Source organism: Camelus dromedarius, chromosome 5 (assembly GCF_036321535.1).
Source record: "Camelus dromedarius isolate mCamDro1 chromosome 5, mCamDro1.pat, whole genome shotgun sequence".
In the NCBI taxonomy this organism is placed as follows: domain Eukaryota; kingdom Metazoa; phylum Chordata; class Mammalia; order Artiodactyla; family Camelidae; genus Camelus; species Camelus dromedarius.
The window spans coordinates 82,913,235-82,925,711 of record NC_087440.1 but is presented as its reverse complement, the minus strand read 5'-3'; the positions used below and the strand labels follow the sequence as shown (position 1 = coordinate 82,925,711).

The window sequence follows — 12,477 nt, the reverse complement described above, 5'->3', positions numbered from 1 at the left end:
TTAAAGACTTACAGCATCTAAGAGCTGAATGTAGCTATACTTGGCGATGTTAGTCTGAGACCTCCAAAAAGTACACACCAAGATGGGATTATACCCATAAGGATTTTATCAGAGGAAGCACCTCTGTGAAAGGAAATAGGGAGAGAGAATGGCTGGGAGAGGCGTCAGTCCAACCTTAAGTGAAGGAAGGAAAGAGAGAAGGTTGGGTGGAAACATCTAGACTGAAGTGCATCCTAAAGAAAGTTTAGCAAAGCTGATAAGGGAACCCTTGAGCCAAAGTCAGTCTCCCAGGAATGCATCTGCCTCAGTGCCCTGCTGCATCAAGTCATTGGTGGGAGCAGCCGATGGGAGGCATTCACAGTGATGAATTTCAGACAGCAGCAGCTGGCATCTTTGGTGAATTATGTTCCCTATACAAAGAGGTCTTGAGGCATGTTCTCATGGCCACCACATTCGCCATCGCTGAGTATGTAGGGCTAGAGCTATTCAAACACCTAGCAAGAGGAGGTAGAAAGGGATTGTCCATTTGTGAACACATAGCTCTGAGGGAAACGTCTGAAACTGAGGAAATGTGTGCATCGAAATTTCTCTAAAAAATTCCAGTGCCCCTCTCCTCTTTCTCTTCATTGCTTTAGACATTACCCTTGGCTGGTCCTCAAGAATCCTTGCTTTTAATTCCAGTGCATGGAAGTTAATGCATGAGGTCTTAGGAGATAGGTGGGAAATTCTCTTTGCAGTAGCATTCAGGCTGAAAGAAGCCTCTGGGTTCCTCTTTGCCCTGTAAATTGACATAAATGTTGACATTAATACTGCTACTTTCTGCTAGTGACTGTGAGCGTCTTTTCACAGGACTCTGAGCAATTCCATTTTAGAGTATCAAGAGATTCCGAAGTCACCTTTTGTAACTTAGTTGGAGAATTCAGGTACAGAAAATCCTAGGGTGATGACCAAAGAAATAAAACAGTAGAATCAATTCCAAGGGATATGAAAGGGAGGGAAATTGGCAGGCCTTGATGAGGGCCTGGGTGCAAGGGTGAGGAAGAAAAGAAGTGAAAATTACTCAAAAATGTTTATCTCACGTGTTAGACAATGGCTCTGGACTAACTTGTTTTACAGACACTTCATTTTATTTTGTTTGTTTTTTGGAAGGGGGAAGTAATTGGGTTTGTTTGTTTGTTATTTAATGGAGGTACTAGGGAATGAACCCAAGACCATTTTCAGGTGCTTGGCTTGTCCTTATCTGGGAGCTTGGCTTGGGTATGAAAGCAACCACTGAAGCAGCACGATCTACACCATAGCAGCGCCCACCCTCCCAGTAGACCCCAGTCTTAACTGTGCCACCCCACAGGTCCCCTCCTACCAACATCTGCCATCACAGTGAGGTCTAACAGCAAGATCCCTTCAGAAGGCAGAGAGGTTTTCTTTCAGCGGCTCAAGGTCTTTCTCTTACTTGTAGTGAGGGAAAATACAAATAATCAAAACAAAAACACTTTGTCTGGCTAGACTGTACTTACTAGCACAAAAGTACCACCAGCTATAATGTAGAGAGTGTTTTAGAAGAGAGGTTAACAGTGAAGGCAGTGTGCCAGCTGGGAGGTCTGTCTTACTTTATAAGTTAAAAAAAAATCCCTAAATCATGAATATTTATTTTATCTACAGCAATGCTGCCTGGGTGCAAGCACCCCAAAAAAGGGACAGTTGGAGTACAGTATGGTCGAAGTTTTTCAAGGTGGATGAGACAAAAGGATAATAGGCTGATGAAGTCGAGGGTACTAAGAAAAAGTAAAGCAACGGGTTAAGGAGTTTAGGTTAGAAGAGTAAAACTGCAAAGACAGGAGGGGACTGACAAACCAGAAAAACATACTGATGTTTTAAGAATAACCAAATGAGAAAGCTGAAAGGATAGATGGTTGCATTCAGAGGAAGCATTTTTAAGTGTATTGTTCAGAGGCATTAAGTACATTAGTTGTTGTGCAACACCATTGCCATTCCTCTCCAGAACTTCATCATCACAAACTGAAACTCTGTACACACTAGCAGTAACTCCCTGTTCCCACCTGCTCCCAGCCCCTAGTAACCACTGTTCTACTTTCTGTCTCTATGAATTGGACTATTCCAAGTACCTGATACAAGTTGAATCATACAATATTTGGTTTTTTTGTGTCCAATTTTTGTTTCATGGATTTAATATCTTCTCTTCTCTCCAAGGACATAGATGAGCATTACTTAGTGTGATGTCCTCAAACTTCATCTATGTTGTAGTATATGACAAGATTTCCTTCCTTTTTAAGATCGAATAATATTTCCATTGTATATATGTGCCACATTTTTTTATCCATTTATCTATCAGTGGATCTTTGGGTTGTTCTACCTTTTGGCTATTGGGAATAATGTTGCAGTGAACATGGATGTATAAACATCTGTTCAAGTCCCTGATTTCAATTCTTTTGAGCTTATACCTAGACTAAAATTGCTAGATCATATGGTAATTATGTGTTTCATTTTTTGAAGGAATCGCCATTCTGTTTTCTATAGCAGCCGCACCATTTTGTATTTCCACCAGCAGTGCACAAGCTAGAGTTCCAATTTCTTCACATCCTGGACAACAATAGCCCTCCTAATGGGTGTGAAGTAGTATCTCATTGTGGTTTTGATTTCCATTTCCTTAAGGATTAGTGATGTTGAGCATCTTTTCATGTGTTTATTGGCCATTTGTGTATCTTCCTTGGAGAAATGTCTATTCAAGCGTTCGCCCAGTTTTTAATTGCTTGTTTGTTTTTTTGTTGTTGAGTTGTAGGAATTCTCTATGTATTTTGGATATTAATCCCTTATCAGATGATTTGCTAATATTTTCTTTCATTCTGTGGTTGCCTTTTCACTCTCTTGATAGTGTCCTTTGCACAAAAGTTTTTAATTTTTATTAAGTCCAATGTGCCTATTTTTCTTTAATTGCCTGTGCTTTTGGTGTCCAAGAAATCATTGTCAAATCCAATATCATGAAGCTTTTCCTCTAAGCTTTTTTTTGAAAGTTTTAGCTCTTATGTTTAGTCTTTGATCTATTTGAGTTAATTTTTGCATATGGTATAATGTCAGGGTCCAACTTCCTTCTTTTTACATGTAGATACCCAGTTTTCCTAGCACCATTTGTTGAAAAGGCTGTCTTCCTCACCTCCTCCACCACTGAATGGTCTTGGCATCCTTGTTAAAAAAAAATCACCTGATCATATATATGCAAGAGTTTATTTCCGGGCTCTCTATTCTGTTCTGTTGGTCTAGATGTCTGTCTATTTGCCAGTACCACACTGTTTTGTTCATTGTAGCTTTGTAGTAAGTTTTGAAATAAGTATGAGTCCCCAGTTTTATTCTTTCTTAAGATTGTTTTGGCTAGTTAAGATCCCTTCAGCTTCCATATACATTTTAGGATGGATTTTTCCATTTCCAAAAAAAAAAAAAAAGGCATTGGTATTTTGATAGAGGTTGCATTGGATTTGTAGATTGCTTTGGGTAGTATTGCCATCTTAACAGTATTAAGTCTTCCAGTCCATGAACATGGGATTTCCACTTTTTATGTCTTTTAAAATTTCTTTCAGCAATATTGTGTAGTTTTCAGTGTACAAGTCTTTCTCCTCCTCATCTAAGTTTATTCCTATTTTATTCTTTTTGATGCTACTTTAAATGTAGTTGTTTTCTCAAAGTGTAGATTTTTGTCGTGTCACTTTTCTGCCCCAGAAATTTTACATGTCTCTCCATTCATCTTCAGTGTAACACCTACACAAATACCCACATATTTCAGGCTTTCACAATCTTTCCCCAAACTCCATTTTCTGCCTAATTTCCCACTTTCCCTCAGTTTGCACTCCCCAGTCATGCTTATCTGCTTAGTTTCCTAAATTTCCATACATGTTCATATCTCCTTGCTATTTTCTCTCTTAATCCTGCAGCCTCAGATGCTCTTCTCTCCATTCCTTTGACATCAAACTCCTCAAGTCACATCCCAATGCTGCCTCTTCCACAAAACTCTTCTCTGACCCCTGCAGTCATCATTTTTAAATCACAACTTCTGTGTTCATTTAGCAGGATTTTTGCCTCAGCTTAACACTTATTTTCTTGTAGCTAATCTGTGTTCAGTTACTAGGTCACCTTCCTAATTAGACAGTTTAGCATTCAGTTCAACAAATACCTACCAATCACTAACCAAATTCCAGGCAATGTACTTGACATTGAGTATACACAAGAAAGAGAAAAAGTCCTGCCTTCAAGGAGCTTTACAAGCTAGTAGAAGAATCAAGCATGTAAATAAACCAGTAGTGTACAGCTGATCGTGTAAGTATTGAAAAGACTCAGAGGGGACAATGGCTAAGGCTGTCTGGGATGGGAGCTGCTAGGAAAGGTCTAACAGAGTAGGTGGTGCCTGTACAGGACTTTAAAGGAAACAAGATGGAAAGGACATTCTAGACAGAGGCACAAGGCTTAAAGACACAAAACAAAAGCTAATATTTAGGGAACTAGAAGCAGTCAAGTTTGCCCCTGGAGTGTAAAATTCAAGGGGTAGGTAAGAGATCATGAAGGGAGATGCTGACTGTTTCAGCCTTTGACCGTTTAGGTAAAATGGGAATCTGTTGAAGAGTTTCTAGCATTTCCTGCATATTACTGTAAACATGGATACATACTTCAAACATATGTAATTCTATTAGCAAGGCATTCCCTGGATTAGAGTGAAGGGGAGACACTGAAATTTTTAAAAGTGCACAAATACTTAAGCTATCCACCTGTTGTTTTTCATGCATATCGTTAGTAAAAGAATGACTTCTCCTTACCCTGCTTTTATTGCTGTTCACTGGGGCACACACATAAATGACTATTTCTAAGACTAGAGTGATACATTTATTATGACAGTTGAGTATGAATAAAGCTCACGGTTAGTTAATAAAAATTAAACATCACAGACTTTTGCTCCTTTTATTATAAATCTATGTCAGTGTGGTACCAATTGGGTTTCTTATGTTGCACTTACCTAAAAGTACTTTTAAGCTGTACTTTTAAGAGGGCTTCTATTTATCATATTTTTGATGAAAAGAAATAATAAACACATATGGAATCCATGTAAAAAGCTACTCAAGAGAAAGGACAAACTACCTTCCTCTTTTAAGATATTTTTTGGGAGGTGGGGGATAGAAACCTACACAATGAAAAGAACAGATAGCAAATCATAGTAATTCCAATTGTGATTTCCATTTCCTAAAAGCGTCTTAAATGAGTCCCTCAAGCATGCTAATGAATGACAGAATTTCTTTCTAATTTAACTTATTCTTTGTAAATAAATTTGCCACTTGTTTCGCTTATTGTTAATCCGTGAAGAATTGCTAGTCAGCATTTTGTGGGCTAGTTTTTATAAATAAATGAACTGTGGGTGGTAGTGAGTTCTACGGTGGTCAAAGTCTGTTGTTGCTACAGCTTTTATCTAAAATTACCTTCATTCTCAGATTTGTTAATGACAACATTATGTTAAGGGTAGGTTAAGAGAAACTAACATTTTTTCACAAGTATTATATACCAAATTAAATATTTACATAACTTATGAGAATAGTTTAGAGCAAAACGGATGATTGCTATATTTTTCTGCTCAGTATTTTTTTCTGAGCATTTTCACCTATTTATTTTACATGGTGCTATGTAATAAAATGCTCATGAATGTCATGGAAGTGCCCATGTGTGGTCTGCCTTTATGGGGAGAATTTAATGATTTCTATCATTCTTGTCATCATTGCTGCACACTTACGGAATTTGAAAGCTAGAAGTGTCTAAAGAGTATCTTATCAGGATTAGAAAACTGAGGCCCAAAGAGGTAGTTCTTATCCTAACCCACCAGTTTAGTGGCTGAACCTCAATTACAGCTCAATTCTTCTAATATTTGGTGCCACATCCTTCTCCCTACACAGACACCGTTATCCTCATGGTCAAACATGGAAGTCATCTGTGTGGAGGGAGCATTCTGGAATTGGGAGTGCACAATCCAGCAGACTTGGCCTTGTTCTTTCGAGGATTTTTAGCTTAAGCAGGCACTACCATAAAATGATACGAGTAGGTATAAATATTGTGTAATGAATTGACTCTACTGCATATTTTATAAGTTTATGTTGTGTGTGTAGGGTGAAGGTACAAGGGTTCAAGGGAAAAATTTTATATTTAGCACACAGGAGGAATCAGCATCTTATTTAATCCTTACACCCTTAGAAGTTATTGTTACTCCTATTTTACAGGCAAGGAAACTGAGTTAGAGAGGTTAAGAAACTTGAAAATATCACATAGTTACTAAGAGGCAGGAACTGGATTCACAATCCAACACCCACACCCACTGTGATAATGTATCTCAACTGCTTGTGATTTGCAACCTCCCTTATTGAACTCCATTAGGAATTTTCTTAAATTGTATCACTATTTGTGCCAGGTATGTGATTAAGTGATTATAAACTAAGGTACATGATGGTTAGTTTTGTTTCAATTTGGCTAGGCTACATTACCCAGTTATTCAAACACTGATGTAGGTGTTGCTCTGAGGGTATTTTGTGGAGGTAATTAACATCTACAATCAACTGACTTTAAGTAAAAGAGATTATCCTCAGTAATCTGAGTGGACCTCATCCAATCAATGGAAAGGCTTTAAGATCAAAACTGAGGTGTCCCTGAGGAAGAAGAAATTCTGGGGACTGCAGTGTCAGGTCCTGCCCGAGGGTTTCGAGCCTGCTGCTGACTTGCTCTACGTATTTCAGACTTGCCTAGCCAGATCCCACTATCAAATGAACAAATTCTTTGAAATCTCTCTCTCTCTCTCTCTCTCTCTCTCTCCGTAGATGTATCCTACTAGTTATTTCTCTGGTTGAATCCTGCCTGATACACCTCAACAGCTATTCAAGATTACATTTAAAGGTTTATTTAAACATAATCATCACTATTATATGTAATGTATATACAAAGTTAAATCTTTTTTCCATTTAATAAATCCTGCTGTTTAATTTACCTTAAAAAGTTATTATAAAATACAGTATGATTTTTCCACAAATTATTTTGTTTGGTTTGGGGATCAAATCAGTAATAACATGTGAATAAATTTAATGATGTCTGTGTTAAAAGTAGAGAAAACTACTGTCATGCCCTGATGCTTGAAATTATTGCAGTTTAGTTTTTAGGTAAAACAATTGCTCTGTTTTTTATAATTTTGCAGTTTTGTTTGTAAATGGTTGCTCTCTGCAGGCACTTCTTTGTATTTGACATGGTGTAGGAGGAAGTTTCAACTTCTGATTTTAAAACTGATAGTCCAACATCTTGGGGAACTCCTCAGCCCTAGTCACACTATCATGGCTTCTTTCTGAATAGATGGATATAGCTCAAAATATTGTACATTGCAGGTTCGATGAGATTTCCTGATAATGCTAAGCACCTGAACCTTACAAAATTGTAGCCATTAGCCACATGTGGGAACTAAGCCCTGGAAATTGTGGCTAGTGGGACTAGGGAACTGAATTTTAAATCTTATTTAATGTGAAATAAATTTTAAATTTAAAAATTGATACTTGATTTGTTTTTGGATAAAATTAAGTATATTTGAAATAACTTCAGTATGTGAATCTACTTTTAAATTGTAAATTTAGTGAAACCTAAATAGATATTTCCAATGAAAATTCAGCAAATAGAAATATCACTAAAGGTAAAATACACATCACATTTTGAACTTAGAATGAAAAAAAGTAACTCAAAATGTCTCATTAATAATTTGCATTGAAGGTATTGCATTAAACTATCAACTGAAATAAAAACACACAAAGTAAAAGTTGGGTAGTTAAGTTCTATTTGGGGACTTTACTGAGGGCTACAGCCTGCAGGGGCAGATAGCTCTGAGGAACTGCTGCAAAGAGGCAAGGGAGGAGACAAGAATACATTTGAACTTTTTTGCTGGGAAAAACATTTGTCAAGTATAAAAAGGTTACTGCTTATCACAAAGAATAGACATCTCAAATTAATGATTTTAGTACTTCCCTGTGTATGGACAGGTGTTAGAATCTAGGGTCATTGGAATTTTTCCTTAGATATATATCTTAATTATCTAGAGATCAGTGTATCCAAAGCACAAAATGCTTCCTGTTTCTCTCCAACCTGACTTCCCCTCAGGGTGCACTGTCTGGGGCGACGACTGTGTCTCATGGCTAGATCCTTGTCGAACTGGAATGGCAGGCAACATTTTTTTTTTTCTCAACACAATAAAATACACCATTAAAATAAAATTCAGCAGTTTCCACACACTTAAAAAGTGGCTACTATGAACTGTAAAATTACATATGTGGCTCACATTTTATTTCCAGTGGACTGCAATGACCTAGATGGCCTAGCAAATAATAAAAAGCCCCCCACCCCAAAATGGTGGCTATTATTTGCATGACAGGAATGAGAATGTCATTCCTTTGTGAAAATTAGTTCTTAACGCTGAGAATTACTCATCCTGATTATACAGTACCGCTTCTGTTTTTGTAAGCCCCTCAAGTTCTTTTTGCAACATGGAGGGCTAGAAAATCAGTTCTGATAAAGGATAAAGGAACGGAGGTAGTAGCTGGATTGTAAGGAGACGTTTTAGGCTTGTCACTTCGGGCTTGGTCCCAGGCCCAGAAAATGAACTGTCTAAGTTCGTAGACTTGCGCCCCAGTTAATGCCCCACGGCAGCTCCCAAGACCTGCCGTTGACCTCGCTGCCCAAATATGTGGCCCTTCTCGGAAGCTTTTCAATTTCTTCCCAAAGGAGAATGGCCCGACGCTGCGAGGCTCCGGCATCACCGACCTCCGCACTCCGGGTGCCCAACCCAGCCCCAAAGGCAGCTCGGACAGGACACTCGCGGGGGCGGGCGCGCGGCGGGAGAGCCCTGGGCCGAAGCCGCCCGGCCTCCGCAGGGTAGGGGCAGCGGCGGCTGGACAGCGAGCCACCGGGGAACGCTGGGGGCGGACCCGAGACGCAAAGCGCCCAGCGGGCAGGAAGCTCCCCTGCGCACCGAAGCCGGAGGCGGGCTCCACGCCCCTTTCGAATCCCGAGCCGGGCTGATGACGAACACAACGCGCGACGGACGCACACACCGCCCCGCGCTCGTACGACGGTGCGTGCAAGGAGCGCGAGGGAGCCCCGGGCCGTCACCGGCGCGACCAGCGTTCCGCCTCCTCCTCTCCCAGGGCTCCCGCCACCTCGGCAACTCGGCGCCCGCCTCCCGCCTCCGTCCGAGGCCTCCGCCGCAGCGAGGCTCCCGGCTTCGTTCCTGTCTCTTTAAATGGTGGGGCTAAGGGGCCGCCCCTGCAGCTGCTGCCTGGGTGGCCCCGCGCGCCGCTATTGAGAGGCGAACCAAGATGGCGGCGGCTTTGGCTCCGTGAGGAAGACGGAAGAGGCGGCGGCAGCGGCGGAGGGAAAGGGACTTCCAGTAGCCGGGAGAGCTCGTGCGCCGAGGGGCTGCCGGAGTCTCCTGCGCAGTGGTAGCAGCTGCAGCAGGAACAGGCGCCCGTCGGCTTCGTACATTTGAAGCCGGGGAGCGGAGCGCAGCCATCGGCTGCGGTGGGAGGGCCAGGTAAAGGGAAGGAAAACATGGCGGCGGCGGCCTGAGGAGGCGGCGGCGCGGGAAGCGGCTTCACGGAGATCATGGCGGAGGCGGGAGCAGGGCAGTAACCCGCGCCCCGAGTTTCCACCGCGGCGGGGCAGGAGGCCGCGAAGCGCTGCGCTCCCCACTTGGGGCGGCTGGGCTCGCCGGCCGCCTGGACAATAGCGCCGAGGAGCCGGAGGCGAGGAAAGGCGGGGGCCCAGAGCTCGGGCCCGGCGGGGGCCATGCGGGCGGCAGCGCGGTCCCGCGGCGGCCAGCGGCGACAGTGAGGTCGGGGAGCTCTCCGCTCGCGGGTGTTCTCCCGCCTCGGCTTCCGCTTCTCCCGGACCCTCTTCGCGGGCGACTCCGGCGGGGCCTTTGCCCCAGGCGGCACGATGACCGACACCCGGCGGCGGGTGAAGGTGTACACGCTCAACGAGGACCGGCAGTGGGACGACCGGGGCACCGGGCATGTGTCGTCCGGCTACGTGGAGCGGCTGAAGGGAATGTCCCTGCTTGTCAGGGCCGAGAGCGACGGTGAGTGAACCCCTGTTGGCGGGACCCGCGCCTCCCCCGCGGCCTGGGCCACCCCGCCGGTTCTTTGGAGACGGTGGCTTTCTTCCTGCGAGGATGGAGGGGAGGGCTGGGGCTAGGGGCGGCCGCCGCCTCGGGGGAGGGCGGACCCCCGGTGCCCCGGGTCTCCCGGAACTGCTCGGAGAGGGCTCAAAGTGTTTTCTTTGAGTGCCCAGTCGCACTTGCGGGTACGAGTGGAGCCAAGCACGTTCGAGCTGTGCCGCCTGGGAGTGTGGAGAGGTCGGGGGCCTGGGATCTGGAGCCCGGACCGTGCTGTTCTTTTGCACGAGAGTGACCTTGAGAAGGCACTGATTAATCCAGTCTCCTGCCTTAGTTCACCCATCTGTAAAGCAGGCATGAAAACTTTCCTCGGAGCTAAGAAAGTTCTTCGCAGTTTCACTCTTTGGAGAACATTTTGCTGTACTTTTTTGAACATTTCTTCTGCATTTTTCCGATCCTGTTGTAGGTTCATGAATATGGCAACTCTACTCTAGGCAGAGAAAATACTGCTTATGTATTCCCCCTGTGTTAGTTGTCACTTTCGTTAGAAACGCAGAATTTTGTGTGTGGTTTCAGTGTGTAAGTGTCCTGCAAGTTTGGAATCATTTTATGGGAGCTTTTTGATTGATTAAATGTATATTCAGAATTTGTTTCAGTTAACAGGTGGAGAGAAGTTGGCGGATACCTTTAAAAATCTTTCCAATCTGCCCTAGTGCTTTTGCTTCACATATTTTGAAACAGCCCTCAAAGTTCAAAGACCAAGTTGTTTGAAGATAAGTGTTTCACGTTTTAAAAGGCTTTCTCCTATTAGGGTTTGCCACTTCCCTCGGTGGCATACTGTGAATTTCACTTAAAGAAAATGTTCACTTCCGGTAAAACTAATTTCAAAATTGTTTCTTCTGAATTTGAAAACCTGTCTTGTTACATTGGCCTATAATTTTACAGTAGCTAACAATCTCAGTGTATTATGATTGTAGTTCTGTATCTGGATTATTACAGACTCATTTGAAGGAACTTTATTGGACTCTATACCCAGAACTCCAATTCTATGGAAGACTAATAAGACTTAACCATTCTGAAATTGAAAAGACATTGCTTTTCAATTTGAATTGAAAAATGGTGATTTGGAGTATATTGCCCACAGGTTACTTTATAAAGTTTATAAAATAACTTAAAACTGGAGAAAACTTATTTCTTCTTGGAGGCATTTAAAGGATTTTGAATACATTGGGTATATTTTTCTGAGGCTTTGTTATTTGCCTTTTAAAATACAAGTTTGAATGTGAACTGTTAGTGTGATTTTGTATATGACTATCACATAGTAACCAACTATTCCAACCTCTCCATTTTTGCCTGTTTGGAAAACTTTTTACATAGTTGGAAAGTATGGGCTTTGTAGGTTCAGTTAACTTGTTTGAGATGAGAGCACGTATAGGTTAGTAAGACATAACTTCCCATTATATGTTAAGTTAGACTCATTATGCAAAGTCCTTTGTTTAAAGTATTTTAAGCACTAAATCGTAATGTCATATTATCATAGGGACTCATACTCTCATAATAATATAGGAACCTTGAGGGTTTTTTTCCATTTTTATTTTTGTCACTTTGGAAATAGCTGCTATCTCCTTCCCTCTCTTTGGAAGTTTGGGACCCTACAATAGAGCTGGTTGGATGACTAAAACAAAATGGCTTTAATTTTTATCTAATAGGGAAAGAGAGCTCAAATAAATTGACTGATGTGCCCTTGTTAAATTTATAAGTTGTTAGGAAAACCAAATCCAAAGAGTGGGTGAATCCAAAGAGGAAATTCCAGGATACTTGTGAAATATTCTGTAAATAGTCTTTGATTTGACGATGAATGTTTTTTTCCTAACAGGAAACTCCAAATAGGAATAATAGTGGAAATTTATTGAGTGTCTACTATGTGCCAGGGATTCTTCACTTGTATTCTTTGATGTCTCCTGGTGTAGGTACTGTTATTAACCATATTTACAGATGGGGAAACTGAGGCTCAGAGAAGCTAAACAACTTAAGATCACACAGCTAGATTAAAAAGCAAGGAAAGTCAGTAATCAAACTGAAGTTGGGGAGAGGTATTTGGGATTGAGTGAGACTTCTAGTCTATGGCTTGAAACTAGTATCCATCATTTAATTAGCATTATTAACTGTTTATAGTGTGTTTTAAACTCCCATATTGTCTACTTGCATTTGCTGCTTAATACTTAGACTCAGGGTTTATTTCAAAGAAAATAAAAACAATTTTTAGCCTAAAGATACTTAAAAGTACAGTTTATCTCAAA

At 41.8% G+C, this 12,477-nt stretch overlaps 1 protein-coding gene across 2 annotated transcripts in view; it reads left to right on the top strand.

Annotated features, from left to right (window-relative positions):
- Positions 1 to 9,130: 9,130 nt before the first annotated feature.
- The window catches only part of PPP4R3A (protein phosphatase 4 regulatory subunit 3A), a 34,818-nt gene continuing 31,471 nt past the window's right edge, over positions 9,131 to 12,477 (top strand). For both annotated transcript variants that reach the window (XM_031454201.2, XM_031454200.2), the window contains exon 1: positions 9,131 to 10,141. In XM_031454201.2, coding sequence (XP_031310061.1) covers positions 10,000 to 10,141 — 142 coding nt within the window. In that variant the 5' untranslated portion in view covers positions 9,131 to 9,999. The remainder of the gene's footprint in view (positions 10,142 to 12,477) is intronic.